At 42.2% G+C, this 23587-nt stretch overlaps 1 protein-coding gene across 1 annotated transcript in view; it reads right to left on the bottom strand.

The window, feature by feature from the left end:
• The window catches only part of ASPSCR1 (ASPSCR1 tether for SLC2A4, UBX domain containing), a 709269-nt gene that overhangs the window by 313588 nt on the left and 372094 nt on the right, over nucleotides 1–23587 (bottom strand). Inside the window, exons 10-12 of the mRNA XM_086931183.1 lie at nucleotides 16158–16224; nucleotides 15033–15095; nucleotides 11100–11152 (exon numbers count right to left, since the gene is read on the bottom strand). Of these exons, the coding sequence (XP_086787309.1) occupies nucleotides 11100–11152; nucleotides 15033–15095; nucleotides 16158–16224 (183 nt within the window). The remainder of the gene's footprint in view (nucleotides 1–11099; nucleotides 11153–15032; nucleotides 15096–16157; nucleotides 16225–23587) is intronic.

Raw genomic sequence — 23587 nt, 5'->3', positions numbered from 1 at the left:
CTCAGCTCTGCAGTACCTCTTACCCACTCTGTCCGATCTCAGAGCGGCTTCTGCAGAAGCTGCACGCAAGCGTTGTGCCATCTAGGAAACGAGCCAATGAGCCAAGCGTTCTTTGTGCAGAGGCTATTACTCCGGCCAAGGTAGCAGTCGTAGGCGGTAGTTGGTGAACTGGATTGTCCACTGAAAGCGAAATGCCCCGGCCTTTCTTGCGCTAAGAATATTTTTATTTGTACTTTCTTGGCTGTAGGAGTGCCACATCCTTCAATACCCAACCATCACTTTGTGTTCTTAAATCACATTTCACAGATGAAATGGAAACAGTCCAAACAATTGGGGAGAGGAGTTGGCCTAAGTGCTGGTTCTAGTCTCGGCAATGACGCTGAACATCCTGTGATTCTGGGCAAATCACTTAATCTCCCTGTGCCTAACAAAAATGAACGTGTCCTCATTTAATGCAACTGGTGCTATGTAAAGCGCTCTCATACCCTTTTCGGGTCAAGTTCGCGCTATATAAAACTCTGTTAAAAAAATAAAAATAAAGTTGCCTGTTCACCACAGGGCACGTTTCACCACTATGAAGCATTTGCCCCACCTGCCAGGCCTTCTTGCTCCTGTCCAGGGCAAATCCACCAGGAGACAGTGACTTGCAACAGTCAGTAGTCTCACGCGGCTTTGTACAACAAAGCAATGCTGCGGGTCTGGACCAGTAAGTATAGGTAACAAACTCGGCATTGTTTCAATAAGTACCACGACAAAACCGATTTCATTTAACTTACGAGAAGCAGTGCCTAATTTGGAAAATAAATAAATGCAGGGGTCCATTGTTTTCATTGGGAGTCCGCTGAGGAATGCCGGGTTGCCGAATAATAAGGCTGCCAAACTAATCCTAAAGGCTCCTCGTCGCGCTTTCTTCCAACACCCTTGACTTACTGTCTCCTAATTCCTAAAGGTTTTTCTTTCTAGTTTTCTTCCTTCTCAATGTTTTCCTGTCGTTGTCTCTCTCCTTTCTGCCATTTCTCCTTTCTCTCTCTTTCTCCGTGTTCTCAAAAAGGAGTGCCACGTGCCAAATACCTGCACAATGTGCACTGAAGAGAGCCTAGGGAGACCCTCCACACACCATCGACCACGGCCCCCTGCTAGCCTGGGCCAGCGTGAGAGTCGATGACACCATCAAGACCATGAGCACAATCCACTCCGGCTCTCAGTCAGACCCAATCCCGCACCAAGTCTTCAACAAAGCAAGCAGCTCCATCGTACCCCACCTGCGCAACGTCATCAATCTCTCCCTCGAGACTGCGTCCTTCCCAGAGAGCTGGAAACAATCCAAGATCAACGCCCTACTCAAAAAACCTAAGGCAGACCCAAGAGACCTCAAGAACTTCCGGCCCATCGCTCTGCTCCCCTTCCCGGCCAAGGTCATCGAGAAAATTGTCAACAGACAGCTAACCCGATACCTCGAAGAATACAGAATGCTGGACCCTTCCCAGTCAGGGTACCGCAGCAACCACAGCCCGAGACTGTCCTCATCGCCGCCACTGACGACATCAGGACCCTGCTGGACAACGGTGAGACCGCAGCACTCATCCTCCTAGACCTCTACGCCGCCTTCGACACCGTCTGCCACCGCACTCTACGCGCACGCCTCCACGCCGCAGGGATCCGAGACAAGGCTCTGGAATGGACCACCTCCTTCCTCTCCGGCAGAACCCAGAGCATCTGCCTCCCCCCATTCTGTTCCAAAGCCTCCAAGATCATCTGCGGCGTACCCAAGGGATCCTCCCTCAGCCCGACACTGTTCAACATTTACATGGCCCGCTCGCACAAGTCGCCTGACAGCACGACCTCAACATAATCTACTACGCCGACGACACTCAACTGATCCTCTCCCTCACCAAGGACCCGATTACCACTAAAGCCAACCTCCACGAAGGAATGAAGGCCGTCGCCGACTGGATGAAGTTCAGCCGTCTGAAGCTGAACTCGGACAAGACGGAGGTCCACATCCTCGGCTCCAACCCTTCAGCCTGGGACGACTCCTGGTGGCCGAAGGCACTGTGGGCAGCCCGACACCCACCGACCACGCACACAACCTGGGAATCATCCTCAACTCAACGCTCTCAATGACCAAGCAAGTCAATGAGGTCTCCTCCTCCTGCTTCAACACCCTCCGCATGCTCCTCAAGATCTACAGATGGATCCCGCCAGATACAAGAAAGACAGTCACCCAGGCCCTCGTCAGCAGCAGACTCGACCAAGCTCATCAAACGACTAACAACGCATCCAAAACGCCTCGGCACGACTGATCCTCGACGTACCACGACACGGCCACATCACCCCTCCACTTGAGAAACCTGCACTGGCTCCCCATCAACAAGAGGATATCCTTCAAGCTCCTCATCCACGCACACAAAGCACTCCACAAGACCGGCCCAGCCTACCTCAAAAGACGGCTCTCCTTCTACATTCCCAACCGCTAGCTACGCTCTGCTGACCTCTCACTCACCACCATCCCGCGCATCCGAAGAACAACCACCGGCGGGAGATCCTTATCCTTCATGGAACACCCTCCCACTGAGCCTACGAGAGACCCAAGACCTGCTGACCTTCAGGAGGATACTCAAGACCTGGCTGCTCGATCAGTAGCGCCCCCCCTCCCCAGCGTCTTGAGACCCTCGCAGGTATGTAGTGCGCTTTACAAATGATTGATTGATTGAACTGCCAGAGGGGTGGTGGAGGTCTTATAGGGGAAAAGGTCCTAAATAATCCCTTCATGAACTGTTTTATAATTCTCTCCATATGAAAATTGAGAGAGACCCCTTGACACACCAGGGGAATATGGTACTTGTAAACAGTAAAATCAGAAAATTCCCTTGGCGGAAATGCTGAGAAATTTAGCCCATATATTAGTAATGGACACTAATACTAATCAATCACAGACAAAACATTTTTTTATATAAAAAGTATTTGAAATGTTTATTTATATGTTAAAAACAAAACCTAAAAAACATTTAAAAACAGTTTATAATTCCATAAACACCCTATACAGTATCATCACAATCACAGTTCATCTGAAATTCATCTACAATTCATAATTCTCCTGCTGCACCATGTATTGCAGACACAAAACATCGACTAAATTTAAACAATAGCATGAAAAAGGGTTTTTCTTAAACGAAAAGGTGGAGAGACAGACATAGACAGTACAATTTGTCATGAAAGTTTACACATCAAGACCATAATTCAAAACTCAATCCTAGACCCGCTTAGTTTATGTTGTTTGCAGGATAAGCTTGATTGCTCGATTGTGCAGTTTTTGGGCGTTTCAATGGCTTTTTTTCAGTAATGTGCCATCTTTATCAAGACTGAAAAATAAGTCTCTCCTATTTTACGGCACTGGATGGTTGCCACATATATAAGAATATATGTAGAGCCCAAATTGAAAATAGATGCAACATAGGAATGTTATTTTGTGGCTTCCATGTAAGATACTGACTTAAATATGTTTACCAACAGGATTCTTATATATGTGGCAACCATCCAGTGCCGTAAAATAGGAGAGACTTATTTTTCAGTCTTGATAAAAATGGCACATTACTGAAAAAAATCCATCGAAACGCGTTGACGCCCAAAAACTGCACAATCGAGCAATCAAGCTTATCCTGCAAACAACATAAACTAAGCGGGTCTAGGATTGAGTTTTGAATTATGGTCTTGATGTGTACACTTTCATGACAAATTGTACTGTCTATGTCTGTCTCTCCCCCTTTTCGTTTAAGAAAACCCCTTTTTCATGCTATTGTTTAAATTTAGTCGATATTTTGTGTCTGCAATACATGGTGCAGCAGGAGAATTATGAATTGTAGATGAATTTCAGATGAACTGTGATTGTGATGATACTGTATAGGGTGTTTATGGAATTATAAACTGTTTTTAAATGTTTTTTAGGTTTTGTTTTTAACATATAAATAAACATTTCAAATACTTTTTATATAAAAAAATGTTTTGTCTGTGATTGATTAGTATTAGCGTCCATTACTAATATATGGGCTAAATTTCTCAGCATTTCCGCCAAGGGAATTTTCTGATTTTACTTATAATTCTCTCCAACCATAGAGATGGACCTGAAGATGTTCTCGTATATCGAGAAATCGTCTTCCTTCCCTGTCAGGAGGTGCAGATATAGGCGCCGATGGATTCTTAGATTTCTGTTGCGCCGCCTGGGAAATTATCGAATCCGGGTTAGGATGGCCCAGTAAACACGCTGGTGCGTCCGAAGAGGCCTTATATTTCTTTTCCAATCTAGAGAGCACAGGTGTAACTGTCGCCGGTGTCTTCATCACCTTTAAGCCTTCTTCCCACACATGGTTAACAATTGGTATGGATCGGTCCGACTTATGGTATGGCTCTTTAAAATCATAGAAGAAGCATTCCGTCTGAGTAGTAGCTATTGGAAGCTGGAATCTCATCGCAGCTCTTTCCATTAAATTATGGAATCCACCGATATCCACCGGCGGAGAATCAGCAGGTACTGGTGTGGCGAGGCCGGAGATGAGATCAGGTAGTCATCACCTTCCTTGTTGGGATCAGATATTTCTCCCTCTTCCTGGTCATCATCGTCCGTGGTGGCCAGATCCTGGTGGTGCTGAGCTTGAGGAGTTAAAGACGTAATTTCCTGCAGTGACGCTATGCTTCTGACTGGAGTAGCAGGGATGGAACGTGGATGTGGAATGGGGATTTCCTGAGAGGCTATTTTCGGCGGAAATCTCTTCTTATGGTCTGCCAGCATGAACTGCAGACCCATCATCATGGAGTATGGCATAGCAACAATCTCCTCCTGGTACCCTTGGCGATAGTGTTGCTGCGAGGGGTTCTGGTACTCTCCATTTCCCTCCTGGTAATCATCCTCTTAACATTTTACATGTAGTTGTGAAGGACTACTGGCATAACCAAAGGGTCCGTCAACCTCCTCCTCCTCCTCCTCCTCCTCCTCCTCCAGTAGATGTGATGGCACCAGAGGAGTAATTTTGCTCGGGGAGGTGACCTCTGACGTAATGCCCCTCTTACGGACACTCAGCTTTTTTTCTGGAATTTCTCTCGTCGACAAGCCCGTCGCCACTACTGTCGTCGATGCCGTCGTCGAGACCAGGCATAGAGCGCTATCCTGTCGTCGACTTAGTCGTCGTCACCACTGCTGTTGTCATCGATGCCGTCGTCGAGGTTACTGGTGTCGACGCCACCGTCTACGCTGACGCCGTCGTCGGAGAAGACATCGCAATAGGCAATGATGGTGACTTTGACATTTTCTTCACCTCTATCTTCGTCGTCAACGACAATGGTTTCTTAGATTTCTGAAGTGTTTTTTGACCTGAGGAGGAGACTTTGATGGCTCAGAAGTATATTTCTTTGATGATTTTTTACCAGAAGAGTGTCCTTTACTCTCCTTTTCCTTAGATTGAGTAGATTTTGAAGGACTACGTCCAGAAGACCCATGAGTGGTCTTTTTGAGGGCCTTCTCAGGACGTTCCTCTGAGGAATGAGTATGAGGAGATAGTCTTCTCTTTTGAGATCTCCTTGAAGTAGAGGAGGATGTCTCATCGCTGTCACTACAGATAACCTCCTTTCCGGCCTTTAGCTTCTGAAGCCATATCAAAAGGTGCCCCTCACGATCTCTAACTACTAGAGAAAGTGCGACATACCTTGCAGTCTTTGGCCTGGTGATCCGGGTATAGACAGTAAATGCAGTCTGCATGAGGGTCATCTGTGTACAGCCTCTTCTTTGAACAAGTGGCACAGGCTCTAAATAGACCTTTCTTTTCTTTCCCAGCCATTCCTAAAATAATGTACCTGAAGATAGTCCAAAATATTTCTAGATCCAACTGAAGATGAAAGAACAAACTTCCTAAAAAAGGCTGAAAAAAGCAGAGTTTGAGCAGAGCTCAAAGGAGACTCCCTAGCACAACGTGCAGTAGAATATCTGAGGGGCAAAAGGTTCTCTCAGGAGTGTTCTAGAGGGTTAGGAGATCTGATTGGTCCAGAGACAAGTTTGGTCTCTTTTACATAACAAAGGTTATGGGTTGCAAAAGGGAAATGGGCCTCTTTTCAATTTGCTATACAACTAAGCATTGCTTTTTTATATACTGGAGACTCCCGTCTCAAAGACGGAGAATGATTCAGGCATGTGAATCTATAAAAGCTCCAATACTGGAGTAACTCAATTTTAAGTGATTCTGATGGATGTACTGAAAAGCCTGAAAGACCTTTCAATGTATTAAAGTCTGCTACTAAAATATTTAGGCAGATACCCTACCCTGGATGGTCTGAACATGAAGGTGATGTTGGTTGTGTTCTCTTTGCTGAGCCCTCAAGATCAAAATCAAACTCATAAAGAAATTGTGAATTACACTGTGCCCTCTACATCTGGAAGCTGAAGCAGATATTCAACCATTCATCGCCACGTTAAGAAAGCAGGGAATCTTAGTGCCCACTAATAAAGAAACTGGGTAACGCTGCCTAGAGGTTAATTCAAGACCTGAGGCTCAGCTCACCTGGCGTTGCCTCTTACAAAGGTTTTACCAAATAACCATCCATCTTTTCCCAAAACCTAAGCATGATCTGGATCCATAGACATTTCCCATAGGTTCTACTTTGATTTAATATGCAGATGATTTGTTACTTGTGTCAGCCTCTTAAAAACAAGTAAGGTTTAATCATTTTTCGCTAATTCAGTCAGAAGGTACAAAGGGCACCAGGCTTTGAGGGAAAAATTTAAATTTTGCCTCAAAGGTGCTCGATTCTTGGGTTACAACATCTCAGTTGGTGAGCACCACCTGTTCGCCAACCAGATTGAATCCTTCCATAATTTACCACGCCCACTTACAGTCTGCTAGGTATGCAGTTTATTGGGGATAGCGGGTTACTGCAGACAATGGACATCAGGACTTGCCAAGCTAGACAAACCTCTTCAAGACTATATTCAAAGTGGGAACCCCTAAGCCTTTGCAGTGAATTTGAGAGACACAGCAATTACAAGTAGGATAAAAAAAGGTACTCCCCTTGGCCACAGTGTAGGGCTGGCCTGACTATACCAGATCCCCCACGCTGTATTGCCATAAAAGAGATTGTTATACTCCTTGGCTATTTGGATATTAGCGCAAGATCACAGGGGCAGAAATAAAACTGGTAGCGTATTATTCATCTGTTCTTGATCTGATAGCAGCAGGTTTCGCTCCATGTTTGCGATCTGCGGCTGCTGCTGCTCACTTGGCAGAAGCCTCTAAAAACACTACACTAGGATACACCATCATAGCAGCTGTGCCCTATTGCATAGCTAGGTTTCTGCTCACTATGAAAACCTAACATCTACCATTAGGCTGTCACATTATTAGATTTATTTTGCTATCACCCTCTCACATCACCATCGTCCACTGTCCTACACAGAACCCTGCCTCTCTTCTGTCCAAAGCATGAGACATTGATTGCCACAACAGTTTGATAATTACTGCTCATTTGATCAAACCTGATATTGGTCTTTCTGTTGCACCAATACCCAACAGTGAACTTATTTACTATGTAGATAGATTTTGTCTCTGAAATGTTGTTGGTTTTCTAGTGTCCGGTTATGCTTTGTGCACATTTGAAGTTATGGAAAGTTACTTCTTGCCTCAGACCAGCGCTGCCCTGGTAGCAGAGCCCTTCGCTCTCTCGCACGGAGGCTGCATCCTTTCCACATTAAAGATTGTCACTATATTTATGTATTCTTAACATGCCTTTGGTGTAGCACACCAGTTTCGTCTTCTATGTTTGCAAAGGGGGTTTCTTACCTCTGCTTGTCTCTCATTAAAAAATGGTAGCTATGTAAAGAACATGTAAAATGCTCTCATGTTATCATGTAAAATAGCTATTGTTAAAAGTGCTGCTCACCAATCCTCCAAAGATGAAGTGGCCCAAGGTGACATTTGCAAACCAAACCACTAAGAAAGATGCTCTGTCCCCGAATTCTGAAATAACAATGTACTTGGTGCAAATTACTCTATTTCCTTTACCAACGCTTAAAGACTTGTCTGTCTTAAAGAAGAAAGCACCCCTGGGAAACAAGCGTGGACTGAAAGGAATTTAGTTGGAGAGCAGAGGGACAGCACCCAGAGATCGTGGTGGACCTGAAATTACTGCTCCCCAACGTCATCAATTTGTACCATAGTCATGCCCATGTCACAAGGAATAGAATGATTCATGCCATAGTTACTCACTGGTTTATACCCTTCTCTAGCTTGTTCGTCAATCAGTATTTTTATTCCTGTGCCACTTGCCTACAGTATTTGGAAAGGGATTAAGACTGCTCCCAATGTCCATCTACCTCCATGGGCCTTGTGGCCATGCGCCCACCCACAGATCGACTTTAGACTGATGCCCAGGTGCTGTTGTTTTGCCTATGTTCTTGGAATCGTGTGCATGTTTCCTTGTTGGATTGAGGCGTACCCTTGTGTGCATACCGGCACTATCATATTAGTGAAAAGACTGCTTGGGGTTTCATACCTAAGTTCAAGGTTCCACTTCACCTGTCTAGTAACAATAGGAATTAAGAAACAATTTCACAGTGCCTAAAACAAATAGACATCAGGCCAAGGTTAAATATGACAACATTTTGAAAAACAAGCTAGCTAAGATTTATGTTGAAACCTTCTTTAAGTGGTTGGCACACTACCTTTGGCACTTTGGTAATTCAAGCTATTCCATCTCAGTAAACTAAGCTGAGTCCAAACAAAATAGTAACAATGCATTCCATGCTGCTTCCTTCTCACACTCCAGTGTCTTCTGATTCCCTCAAATTGCACTTGAAAGATGTGGTTCTGCAGTATTGCAGGCAACGGATTGGCTGTCTTGCAGTTTCCATAACCAAGTTCAGACAGGCAAAGCGACTTGATCAAAGCTTGCCACAGTCAGCAACCTAAAAAGTGAGTCTAAGTATCTGTTCACCAGCGAATGTCTGCTCTGCCACCTTGGTGGCCCAAACAAACACCCCTCTGATGTTAGTTCCGTAGGGTCTCATGGTAATGGGATCTCCCCGCTTCAGTCCACTCCAGCCACCGCAAATAGACCACAGAACATCTGGACCCTGGCACCTCTGCACCAGTTGAGCTCTCATCTACCACCTCCTTTTCCTCTGCCGGACTTACTTCACAGATGGAGAGCATTTTAAGGCTGTGGGGAGGGGTCTAGGCTGCAGTGTCTATATGACGTCCCCCCTTCCAAAATGTTACCCCTTCCTCCCACTGATACCAACTCCAGCAATACTACTTGTAAGACTTCACGCAACTGAATCCTGCATTGGGTTTGGCCAGTTGTGTTTGCAGCAAGTCCTGTTCTTTGGATGTGGTGTGGTACAGCACCGGAGTAAGGGACGGTGTGTGCCACGTAGTGAAATGTACCCTGCTGACTGCCCACCCACTGAACCAATGCTTTTGTACCAGAACACCTATGTGTACTTGTTGAAATGTTATTGCCAAAAGCTTAACCTTTTTGCTGGATTTGCCTTCATCTACCTACTGATGAATAAGGAGTCTTGCCAATACCTTGATCTGTGTCTGCAGGAAACTTTCTTGGTGAGCGTGGAAATGTCTTTGTTCACATTCTATTCCCCACTGAAGGTTTCTGTTTCCCTAATGAAAGTATTCCACTTGCTGCTGTTCATCTTGTCTACAATTCCCTACCCTGTAAAAGCCTACTTCAGTGAACATCATAATGGCAGCAGTTATGATGCCCAGAAAGAGTGTACATTTTCTGTTCCGACCTTACCAGACACTTTTGTACTTCTTGTTTTACTTAACATTCTTTTATGAGTCTGTATGTATGTCATTCATTGCCTCACTAACAAAGGTTTATCCCACTTACTTTTCTCAAAGGCAATTATTGTATGGATAGTGACCCTGATTATGAAATGAAAAAAGGCATTGACAAAAAATGAAATAAGTCTTTTAAGCAATTCTTGACTAGGCCATGCTGCTTCTGACATATATAGCTCCCCCTCTCGGTTCTAAGGAAAGCTTCACAAGTAGTCAACTCAACTTCTAGAAGTTTGACTTTTTTCTCTCATAATGGCCAATGGCACCCTTCTCATGAGACTGCTGTATATCTGTGATGATTTAACCTTTTCGGTTTTAGTGACCCGTTTTGTATGCTTGTATGCAAAGGTCTATAAAATCAGCATATATTTATAAGAATTCAATATTGGAAACTCACTGCGGTCAAGGGAAAATCTTTATTGTTTTATTTTGTGATATCATGCTTTTCATATTTTTGAGTAATAAATATGCTCAGTAGGCATGTGAGAGGATTCGTCTTTGACATGTGTCCACCTCCGCCCCCGGTACAATTCTGCCCCACTAATAAGCAGAATATAATGTTAAACAGTAATAGCTGATGAGAAGGAAACATTTGTGAGAGTGTTATTAATAATAAATCGATGCTATATATTCAAAAATTAGTAACTGCGGCCCTGGCATCAACAATAAATGTTACCACTGAATTATCTCAAATACATACTGCTAAATGTGCTACCTAATGTACAGAAAGCACGTCATCATTATCAAATAGCATAGACTTGTGTCATAGCATTGCTTGAAGTGCTGACGCCTTAGGGTGCCAGCTCACTTTACTCAAGAAATTAGAAAGACTGCCTTGGGTTCATCGGGTGGGCCACCTCAATGCACAGCGAACTTCACAATGTTCAGTAATCTGACTAATTTCCATCATGTCTGAAAAACCAATTCTTTCAGACCCCAGAACACACCTTCTCCTTTGCCTAAACATGATTACTTTTGCAAAGGTGCTGTAGGTTTCTCACTTACAAGGCCATAGTCTCCCCAACATACACAGTGATTGTAGGGGTCTGCATGCCACAAACACTACAGAGCTGTTACACATAAACGGAGGTATCTATGAATTAAAAAAAAAATGCTCAGTGAATTGCCACGCTATACAGCTAGGAATTCTCTTCAGAACATAGTGGCACCTTCTCAAACAGTAGGCAGCATCAGAGACAGCAATGGAGAAGTTATTGTGGAAACTAAGGTGATGGTGAAATCAAACAGTTTAGCTCTTACCTGGAAAAAAGTCTCACTCTCATCATTCAGGAGGGTTCGGGGAGGTGTGATGACTGCAAAAAACAAGGAAATGATAATATGAATAGATCAAGAATAAGAAGCAATAAGCAAATAATTCATCAGATAATTGTCTTCCATATGGCATGAAGGACACACAAGGAGATGATGGACGAAGTGCTGAAACTTTTCAAAAACTGACCCCCAGTCACAGATCTGGGTTGAATCCATCATCATTCTTTTGCTTATTTCGCCACCCCAGTTCAGACACAGCTATATGCAGGTTCACTTGGAAGAATATTAAAATTCACACTAACACTTAGTCCTCTAATGTATCTCTTACACGGCACAGTGCCCCAGTTATACACACTTACTCAGAAGACCCCAGACCATACTGGCCAATTATAGTACATGTGATACAACAAAGAAATGCATTAAAAAGATTTTTTATTTGTTACAAAAGTTTCTATACCAAGTTCTCAAGGTATCCCTTAAAAACTACAGTACATAAAAAAATAAATTAAGAACACAGTGTTATATTCATATGGCAATGAGAGACAGAAAAAAACAAGTGCAAACAATTATTTGTATCGATTATCGGTTGTTTCCTATAGATTTCATTCTGTTATTTGTAAAATGCCCACAGCCCCTTATATTCTATTGGATATTAACAAGTTCCTTGGATACAACCAATTATAAAAACTACAGGCGTCGACGCGTTTCGGTGGTATTTTTCTGATGTAAACCACCTTCTTCAAGACTAACACTATATAACAGTCTCTCTTGTGAAAAGACCCGGCAAAGTCCTATAGAAACATAAATATAAATAAATAAAAAACATGTTAATAGAAATCCTTTCATATCACATTGTGTAACCTACTTAAAAAGTTCCTCATATCCACATTTTGAATGCATTTCAGTGGCAGCATGTATTCAAATTATTGTTAAATAGGAGACATTTTATATACATCCGCAGTTGACAAAGAGGCACATTGTGTCCTAATGTATACAATAACAATCCTCATCCTGACTTCAGTGTCTAAACACTGGAACGCTCTATATAATTGTCCACCAGGGTCTAGATACCTGCATCCATACAAATGTATTCCCACACATCCAATAGGGGGGCTCAATGCGACCCCTACATTCATGCTACTACACGAAACAACATCTAACCCACCTTAGCAATTCCAAGGATGGACCAGAAAATTATATCCTTCAATCGATATGGGCTGGGCTCCTTAGGGCTCCAGGCGCCAGTTATACACAGTCTCTTTTAAATAAAAAACAACATATCTTGCTGTGATATCCATTTATACTGCATGGCCCATTTTCAAACCCCTTCTGATGCAGGGAACCTACCTAGTCCGTTAAGCGCAACACTCCTCCTAAATTGTTTAAATGATGGAGGTGCAATCAGATATTCCCTACAGCCTTGATCCTGTGGGTGTAATGATAGACAAAAAAACGTGAGGCCGTTCCTGTATATATATCCTGTTTTGTGCTTCACAAGTAGTCAACTCAACTTCTAGAAGGTTGACTTTTTTCTCTCATAATGGTCAATGACACCCTTCTCATGAGACTGCTGTATATCTGTGATGATTTAACCTTTTCGGTTTTAGTGACCCGTTTTGTATTAGTGCTTGTATGCAAAGGTCTATAAAATCAGCATATATTTATAAGAATTCAATATTGGAAACTCACTCCGGTCAAGGGAAAATCTTTATACATTTGTATGGATGCAGGTATCTAGACCCTTTTGGACAATTATATAGAGCGTTCCAGTGTTTAGAAACTATAGTCAGGATGAGGATTGTTATTATATACATTAGGACACAATTTGCCTATTTGTCAACTGCGGATATATATAAAATGTCTCCTATTTAACAATAATTTGAATACATGCTGCTATTGAAATGCATTAAAAATGTGGATATGAGGAAATTTTTAATTAGGTTACACAATGTGATATGAAAGGATTTCTCCTAACATGTTTCTTATTTATTTATATTTATGTTTCTATAGGACTTTGCCAGGTCTTTTCACAAGAGAGACTGTTATATAGTTTTAGTCTTGAAGAAGGTGGTTTACATCAGAAAAATACCACCGAAACGCGTCAACGCCTGTGGTTTTTATAATTGGTTGTATCCAAGGAACTTGTTTATGTCCAATAGAATATAAGGGGCTGTGGACATTTTACAAATAACAGAAGGAATTTCATAGGAATCAACCGATAATCAAAGCAATTAATTGTTTGAACTTGTTTTTTTCGGTCTCTCATTGCCATATGAATATAACATTGTGTTTTTAATGTATTCATCATCATTCTTTAGCTCACTTAGCCACCCCAGTTCAGACACAGCTATATGCAAATCAGTCTTGACCCTGTGCCTCATGGGAACAATCCAGCCTGAACTGCCAAACCATGTCTTCCATGCACCGGAAACAAGCATCCTGGGACCGGTTTCAGGGTAACACCTCATCAGCCAGGCTAGCTTGAATCCAGTGGCAAAGTGAGCAAGGGACCCACATCTGGGCATACCCAGCAAACACAAGGAAATGAAGGACGGAGTGCTGAAACTTTTCAACCACTCACCCCCAGTCACAGATCTGGGTTGAATCCACTATCATTCTTTAGCTCAATTCGCCATCCCAGTTCAGACACAGCTATATGCAAATCAGTCTTGACCCTGTGTCTCATGGGAACAGTCCAGCTCGAACAGCCAAGCCATGTCTTCCCTGGACCGGAAACAAGCATTCAAGGACCGGTTTCAGGGTAACACCTCTCATCAGCCAGGCTAGCTTGAATCCAGTGGCTATGTGAGCAAGGGACCCACGTCTGGGCATACCCAGCAAATACAAGGAAATGATGGACGGAGTGCTGAAACGTTTCAAACACTCACCCCCAGTCACAGATCTGGGTTGAATCCACTATCATTCTTTAGCTCAATTCCCCACCCAGTTCAGGGTGGGGGCGAGTCCTGAAATGTTTCAGCACTCCATCCATCATCTCTCCTTGTCTTTGCTTCCATATGGCATGACCAGATGCATCTGCTCAGGGAGGGGTAGCTAAAAGAATTTGTTATATGTGGTTAACAACAAAATATACATCAGCACTTCTATACATATATTGCCAGCAATAACTCAAACATTCCACCATGCATACCCCATCCCCCTGTCCTAATTCAGAGCCATCAACTGCATTGCTCTAAAAAGCAAGTTCGACACATCAACAAAATCACAAAAGCAATGGAAAAACACTACTGTCCAGGTAACAAAGAAACTGTTACTGTCTTCTATCTTGTCTACTAGCACCTCCTATTAAAACCCCAAGGCCTCGTTCTCAAGGTTACAGATTTAACAAAATCAACTGCCCAATTAAAAGCAAAACGAAAACTCTTGGAATCTCGGACTCTAGATGACTTTCAGTAGAAGGATCCAGTAAAAGCATGGATTAATTACTCATCATACCTTTAAGCTAAAGGCCCACACCATACGAATGGCTTCTCATTTCCTCCACAGGTTGTTGTCATTTATTAGTTGGTCACTTCTTTAGACCTCATCTCTGTATAAACCGGTTCAAACAACTTACAGATCAGAAAAATAAATTCTAAAACTATGCTCATCTACCAAGATAGCTGGTACCACAATGTCAGAATTCAACGTGTTAATCCCATAGATGAAAATCCATAGGCGTTGCATTGTATATAACAAACTATATTGATCTAGAAGATAGGGCTATGCTACAAAGGAGATAAAATACTGCAAGGAAACAAAGTGCCTGAAACCAGGAGCAGATGCGAGGAGCACAGCCCATTATCGGTGCAGAGGGATGAGTTGGGCAAGTGAAGAAGGGATATGGAAGTGGCACAGTAGAGTAAAGGTGGAACACATGGGGGAGGGCAGACAAAGTGGAGGCAAAGATGTAATACTCACACAGGTAGAATGGCACAGAAGAATCCTCTAGGTGGCTTTTGACAAAATCCTTCAAGGCACGAACTGTAAAAAAGTCAGGCAACACAAAGTTAGCATATTATAAGAGCTTCTTGGCCAAATAAGCACAACCATAACAGGGATTTACGAATGTGATATCTCAAGAATTTAAAGTACTATACCCTCTTTGATGCTGCTGCATCATAGATGTATTTAATATCCACTCCAACATCTCCCCCAATACCCAGTGGTACAAAGACTACTGAGTACATGACAGCAGGAATAGAACACCCCTTCAAGGAATGGTCAAGTGGGAAGTGTCTGCCCAGCACATTTGTGTCAAGCAAAGAAGGTACAGGGTTCCAAACACTTACTGCTTGTCCAGAGAAAGCAGCTAGTCGAATTTTAGTATTGCTCATCTGTGCTAGAAGGATCACAAGGACTTGGAGCAGCAAAAACGTTGTAGCAAAAAAATGATGCAATGGAGGAAGGCAAGTGACTGAACAAGGTTTACAAATCTAATAATTAATTAATGCATTGCTTTGGTTTTACCTGCCTCAGTTTCTCTAGGTTAGATATAAATTAAAGACCAAAACCATTATTTTGTCATTACAATACATGTATGCCTGAATATAAGTGTACCCAGGAAAGAATAGAGATGTACCATCTTGTACAGTGCCCCCTTCAGGTAAGGTTTTATTTATGTGGTCTCCTGGAACAGTTTCTAAAGTACAAAGAGTTAAACATTTAGGTTGGTGGAGGCTGGTACCAGGACCAAGCTATACCTTGCCATGGGGCACCAGGGGAAAGGCCTTAGGAGTTGCAGCAGAAGGAAGAATGTCAGTCATTTGTCAGAGGTTGAGATTTAACCATATTAGGAATGTCAGACTGGGCAAGGTGAAAAGAGTAAAGGGGCACACTAAGGGCAGTGGGATGTAGGGCGTTGTCAGAATAACGAACAGCATGTGTGTGCCAGAGTAATGGATGTCATAGAAGCACAAGAACAAATTATGTTTGATGTGCATTAAAATGGCAGCCAGGATTACTTTGAGAACTGCAATAATATTAAAGGATATCATGGGGGCAACCAGAACAACTGATATCAGCAGCTGCCAGGGTAATGCTTACTGGTTTCCTCTGGGTGGAAAAATCCCTGCAGGATGAATCGGTCTGGAAAGAGCACCCGTAGCACCACCTGTCAGGTAAAATCAAAAGGTTAAATAAGAGACGGCTCCAAGCTGTAGTTAATGCCATAAAAAAACACTGCTCTACATATACAGTCTCAAGCATCACAAGCCCATCAAGACTGCCTCCTTTGCAAGCTATGTATACAAGCCCACCAGACACTGCTGTGAAAGATAGTTTCCTAACCTCAAAAGTCATTGTAGCCACTATTTCTTGACCTGTTTAATAAAGGTAATATGCATTGGGATGAGGAAGACCTGAGCAGAGGGAGCCCCACTGGGTTTGTTGTCAGTAGGGGACTGTTCTACACCCTTCCAGTGGGTTCAGTGAAGACCAGTGGAGAGTCCTATCTGATTTGCCACTTTATGTATATATTACCCACACAGGTTTCCCTACACCAAGAAAAAACTAGTTACTTACCTGTACCCTATGGTTCTCCAGTATTATCTTTCATAGATTCACATGCTTGTATCTTCCCCGTTGTCATGGTGGGAGTCTCACGGTAAAAGAATAACCATAGCAGTAAAAGAAAAACTGCCTAGAAACCATAGAAGAGTATATTCTTGGGTAACCACTCATCCTCATTATGTGGCCCACTCACGGTAAAAGAATAACCATAGCAGTAAAAGAAAAAACTGCCTGGAAACCATAGAAGAGTATATTCTTGGGTAACCACTCATCCTCATTATGTGGCCCAATCAACAGCCAATCAGCTGCCAGCCTGGAGATACACTATCTTCACCAGAGCCACCATACCTCACATTTCCAACCCCCATCGTGTGAGCCTAGCTCAGATTGTTCTTTGCTGAACTTTTGACCTTCAACAGTTGGAAGTGAGGTACTGATTTTTCATCTATATTTCATTCAAAATGTCTGAAAACTCTAAAAAGAGTTGACCATTGAACCAAGAACTGGCAGATCCAATGTGGGTAGGCTAATGCTAATTAACCTACTGGTGGACCTGGCAGGTAAAAGATACTGTTCCTAAATGTTTATTTGAAATCTGACTTTACCATTGAATTGGCCTTTTAATTTGAAGAAATGTCCCTGAATGGCAATTATCGCTGTTTCCAGTCAAAAGTTACAAATTAAAGTTTATAATCTGTACTTTGACATTTTCTAGAATCCAGCTACATCCCTGATGGCTTTGGGGGCTACTTACTGGATAACATGCCAACATTAAATTGCATATGTTTAACTTTAAATATCAGACACATCACCCTGTGGGCATCAAGGTGTACTCAGTGGTTACCTTTGCATATCTAAAAGCAGAGTTATTTTGACAGCAGCTTTTTAGGTAGCTGCAGTCAGGTTATACATGGTAGGCCTAACACCATGTTTGGCATGCAAACCCAGTGGATGGCACCATAGGTGCTACAGCCCACAGATGGCATTTAACTTCCATGCCCTGGGTGTATGTCCTATACCATGTACTTATAGGCTAGCTAAATACATCAAAATAATACAGTTGGCAAAAGCAAACAAACTCTTAAAGTATACCAAAAAGCTTCCCAAGAAGTCCTCAGGGTGCTTAAGCAGGGAAAGGGGGCAGCCATATTAGTACCCGCTGTCCCCCAAATTCAGGAAAACCAAAACTATGGTCATAATTCCTTACAAGCACACAAAAGGACATAAAACGTTCTTTGTACAAAGGAAAATAAAGATGAGTTGCTGGAAGACTTCTGACAATAACTTGCTAACACCCTTTTGTGTGCTTGCAAGAATTTATGACAAAGTTTAATAAGTCATTCTTTGGGATACTTCTAACCACAAATGCCCCATCTTCTGGTTATTCCCTAAGTGTCACACTGGATCCAGAATCTTTCAAGCATTATGCCTGCTTGCCAGTAGGAGGCACAGTGTGGCTCCGCACACATTCCGCTCCGGAAGTGGCATGCGGAGCCACATATAAGCACCACCAAAGCGCGCTGTCAGTTTCTTTATTTTTACGCCACGAGTTGCAAATCTGGAGCTACACCTCAGCTCTTAAAGAGACTAATTTTGCAAAGTATAACTTTAAATACCAGTGTGCAAGACACAATGTCACCCCCTAAAACCATAAGGTTCAACTCCTACCAAAAGCAAACTGCTGTGACAGATCTCCACCAGATTTGTCTTTGGTGCTTGGGATCGGAACATTTATAAAAATGTTAAATGCACAATAAATAATAATGTCTAAGTATTTCTAGCCCTTCCCTCTGCATGTTCCAAACAACTGAAATATCTCTTCAAATCGACATTCTACTGCAATTTATCATACTCACAGCCTATAGTTACTTTGACAAGTAAATACACCACCTAACTAGTCCCATCTAAAAAATATATACGCAGCTCAAAGACCTATTCCTCCAAAAAAAGCACAATTCGATAACCCCTTTAGTTAACTTATTTGACCAATATTTAATTCACCTCTAATCATTGATCTTTTCTACCAATCCTATTTAAACAAAAAAAGAATTGAAATGATGTCCTCGGCTCATCATTCCCCTATCAACTAAAGTCAGCAATTTTAAAAATTATATAAGTAACCCTTCCTTTAGTTTACAACCATACATGCCTTTTGGTATCAGAGGTAGAATAACCTTGGATTCTTACTGCCTTAGAAGTAATTCCAGAATCTCTCTAATCTCATTTTAGTGCTTTCAAGTAACTTCAAGAATGTTAATCCTCTGGATTGCATTTTGATGTAAAAAATAAAATACAAATCCTCTTGGAAACTAGGATTTGAATGTGTTATATCCCTTATGTGTTTTAGAATGCGGATCTAAGAATAGTGTTCCGTGAACAGTGATCAATTCGACATGTGCAATATATTTACACTGCAACGTGCACAAGCATTGTAATGAATAAAACATCACAGACATTTCATAAGCAATATATAAATCAGTTGATGGGGGCAGATGGAGACGTCTTAGTATAAAATGGTTACTTACTTGTAGTCCTAGTTCTGCATCGGCGTAATTTTGTTTGAAGTCATGAACAAAAAAATAATTACACGCACAGTGCAGGGACCATGGAACACTTAATCCACATAATATTTTCAAAAAGTGTAAAGACTAGTATGTCTCATGCTAAAGAGCACCCTCTAAAGCTTATCAAGGCCGAGTTTTTTCCAAAATAAAAAATAATAAAAAAGACTTCTTAATTCAAAGCTACAATGAAGCACCCTAAGACTAAACATTCTCAGATAGCCTTGAACTGACAAGCTGCCTCTCCAAGTCGGTTCTTTCTGGCTGTTATACAGAGTTGTACCCAAAGGAATCTTTCTGTTCTTTATCCTACAAGTCGAAAAGAAATGCTGGGAAGGCGTTTATGACTTCAATGAAGATTGTTGGGATAAAAAAACCAGGACTGCATTGGTAGTCATACATTTTTGAAAAGCGTAGCTTTCACCTCTCCAAGGAAAACAACAGAAAAGGCCCAGGACGCTTCACATGTGTGGGACATAGAGGACAGGGAAATGGAAACTAGTCATGCGGGCAAGCACTTTCAGATCATTACTAAATGTACGCTGCCCCACCAGCTCTAGGAGAGATCAGAGGCACTTTCAGGGCAGAATATGTAAAGTCCTTTGAAGGCTCTGTTTGATCTGAAAGCAGATGTCTGGCAATAGCAGTTGCTTTGACTCTTTCGCATAGGTTTACACCAGATTTAGTTCCACGCGATAATTGTTTTTCCATTCTTGGTACCCCTGGTCCCTCCCATTACCATGTCCTCATTGAAGGTGCTCTAGTGTTTCCTCTTCTGAGAGCTCCACTATATGTTGTATCTTTTTATATGCCCCTGTGGTCCTTTTTTGGAAATCCTGCATTGCTCAGCCATACTGGTCCTGCCGAATGTATCCATCTTTGGTTCTCAGACAAGTTTACCAAGTTTGCCTGGGGCTAGTTATAGTAAGACTCCGCAGGTCATCGGGTAAGCCTTTATTCTTGTGTAACATTTTTATATCAGTTTCATTTAAAATATTGAAATACTGTCTCTCACTCTGCATTTTATTATACAATTAGGTCTTACAATGGTGTCGCAATGCCTTCTGTAGTCCTAAGAATTTAGTGCAGGTCTTCTACCATCCATCCTACTGGCAAGAGTGTTGCCTCCGCTGCTCTCATCTCCATCCCTTTTCCCCTGGCCCTAGGTTCACGTAGAGAGCTACACAGAGCCTTATAAAAGGGTCTTAGTGTGGCTTAACTAACTATGGAGTCAGTGCTTGTGTCTCAATCAAGACAATAGAGTCTTTAAAATATATTAACAGTTTTCCAAATGGATGCCTTAAACATCTAGTGAAATATTTCTTAACCAAGCAGTAGCAGTTGCTTTTCTTCTAGTGGGATAGACCTTAATGGCAGGGGCTTATTAGTTAATTGAAAAAATAGTAAATGCATGGAACAACCCAAAGAGAAAACAACAGCTTCAGTGTCACTATACCTGTATATATTCAACCAGAATAAGCAAAGCTGATTGGACTTTCTTACTAATTTCAGGGATGTGGAATTCCTAAAGCTCGACGCCCAGGACATATTGTTTGGGGTCAAGGGCAATACGTTTTCATGTGTATTTTGCCCTTGGGACAAGTAGACCCAACCCCCTGCAGCACAAACCCTTTGGCTGACAGTTTGCAGTACCACATTATGGATCAGGGAAGGATACTATCTGCAGTTAACCTCTTCGATGCGTCGGAAGGCCCTTGGCCGTCTGACGTCACAGTGGGCGTGTGTGTCGAACGGCCGGGGGCTGTCTGATCTGCGCATTTGCAGTTAAGGTAATATTTTCATCCATATGTTAATGCTGTTCAAACTTGCATTTATGGTTCATTAATTGAAAGCCTTTATTATTAGGTTGAGCGCACTAGGTAAATGTTGTAAGCTCTGACTGCACTACTGACAGTGGTTCCAGTAAAAATGTGAAAACACGTTATCAATGTTTAGCAACATGAGGCTATGTATTATGTACCCAGAATGCTCTCTGATTAGATGCTAATATTTGTAGAAGCTTCAAAGCAAAATCGATTATTCTATGCTTTTAAAATAAACTACTGTAAAATTTCAGGTACCATTATTTTACAGCATCAGTTAGTAACATGTGTTGATGCATGCTAGTATTTCCCAAAAACATTCATAATGGAAAATCAGTGTAACCAGTTTCGATAGATTATGGAAAACAAAAATGAACAAGCATTGGCAAAGCCAGTAGGTTTGAAATTGGTGGTCAGCCTTTTAACTTTGTCAATGTGTGAATTGTTTTTGCCTGGTTTTTGTAAAACCTTATTGTGTGGGAGCTGCCGAGCCGTCTCCATTATAACAAACATTGGCAAAAGCAAAAAAAAAAATTGCCCTCAAACAGCACACACTGCCACATTAGTTACTGGCACTGGACAAAACTACTTTGTGTGCTGATGTGAAACAGCAGAATGCTGTCACTCACAGTGAAGCCAGCCGATGTAGAGAGCGAGAGACAGAATTTTATTAAACGCAAAAGGTCATGGTCAATGCCAGACCAAATTAGGGGCCCAATTATTAAAGAAAGTCTCAAACATGCACCCATTGTATATGTCCTTGCATTAAGTGCAGTATACGGCTTTCGGGAATTCCCAATAATTTACTGTAGTAGAACAAGAAATAGTACTGCTAGAAATTATTTGTGAACTGCATTTTTGCATGAGTAAGTATGCATGTGTAAATGTGCACATGCCAAAATCTGAGTGTTTGCAAGTTCACTTTCTCTCCAACCACTTTTTCCCCAACTCTGGAAGAAGGATTATGTCTGCCATTGTCAGGAGTAAATTTCCAACATTTCTCAGTATGGGAAACGTTTAGAGAAGAGTTGTTGCAAACACTTAAAACATGCAAGTTAGTAGGTTTGCACAGACTCAAAAGGGCATTCTAACCCTGAAACTATTGCTTACTATTTCCTTCAGCCCCAGTAGGTAGATCTGCAGAAACATGGCAACATAAGGGGATTGCGAGTGCAAGTATTCAAACATCTATATGGTATGAGCCCAGGCTTAATCAGAGAGGCTATATCAGAGCTCTTATGTAATGAGATTATGCCATAATTTGTCGCTGCACTAAAGGGACATGTGCATTTTGTTAAAGGCAAGGTAGATTTATGAACCATCCTGCCCATGGTCAAGTAGATATTTGATTAAATTCCACACCCCTGTAATTTGGTTTGACCAAGATGAAAATGCACAACCCTCCCAATATCTAATGATTGAAAAGAACGTCCAGCCAACATAGCCAGACTACGGAAGAGCACTGCAGGGCTAATAGCCTCATTAGTAGGACATTCTGAAACCACTTTGAGTAGAAAAAAGGAGTATGAGTACTCTTCACTGTCCTACTGGAATGGAGAACTGTGAAGGGCTTGACAGCCAATAGAACTTGGGGAAGGTACGTATAAAGGCAGTGTTTCACTGCAGATAAAGCAATGAAGCCTTGTGGATGGGTTCAGAAAGACAGTTTGGTAATTTGAACAGTACTGAACAGCACAAAATTTACCTATTAAGGACGTAAAGGTGTGTTTACTGGTGGAATAAACACCATTAAGTATTTAAGGGAAATCCTTAATGAGCAGAATATTGACAAAGGAGCCTTGATTCAGCTCTTGTTTTTGTACGCTGTTATTGCTGAACCTTAACTGAGAACTGGGTATCAAGTACAGCAAAATTTGTTGACTCCACAAACCAAACATTTTCTATTTGAAGAATACGAGGTCCTCGTTGAAGGTATTTTTGCGTCTTTTAATCAATTCATGCAAGATTGTGGCAAGTTTGAATGTCGGTCAAAACGTTTGGTTTGCATGGCAGCTACTTGTGAGAGGACATTTGTAGGTTTGTGAACCACCATTTGGAATCAATTAGTATTAATGTTGCTTTCGATCCCTGTTGCATCGAAATCACAGCTGCAATTAGAGAGAGGGGGGAGCTGTTGGGAAGAGAATGTCCCCTGGCTTCAGTGACAAAATGGATGTATTTGGTATTCTGGTTTTTACCCTAGCATCACACTAATCTAGTCTAATCTAGTGTTGCACAGAGACCTAGGCCTGCCGCGTGACATACATAAGGGGAGGGGGGCGTGCAGCTCCCTGCCCCAACACATATGGGGCCCTGGGGAAGTCATCCTCCCGGACCTTTCTGGTGTTTTTAAAAAAAGAGCCGGAGGGACACCCCAGGCCTTTAAAGCCTCAAGGACCTCATCCCCAGGGACAATAGTGACATGAGAAGGGGGGCTATATGCCTCCCTCCCCTTTATTAAAAAAAAAGAAGGCCCTGGGGATGGGGTCCCCGGGGCCACCAGAGACTCAGGGAGGGGGAAGCACGCTCCTCTCCCCCTTTTAAAAACAAAAGGCTCCATGGGATGCCAACAGTGGTTTGA

Source organism: Lissotriton vulgaris, chromosome 7 (genome assembly GCF_964263255.1).
Source record: "Lissotriton vulgaris chromosome 7, aLisVul1.2, whole genome shotgun sequence".
NCBI classification, from domain to species: Eukaryota; Metazoa; Chordata; class Amphibia; order Caudata; family Salamandridae; genus Lissotriton; species Lissotriton vulgaris.
Note: the sequence above shows the minus strand (reverse complement) of the source record. Positions and strands in the feature narration are given on the sequence as shown.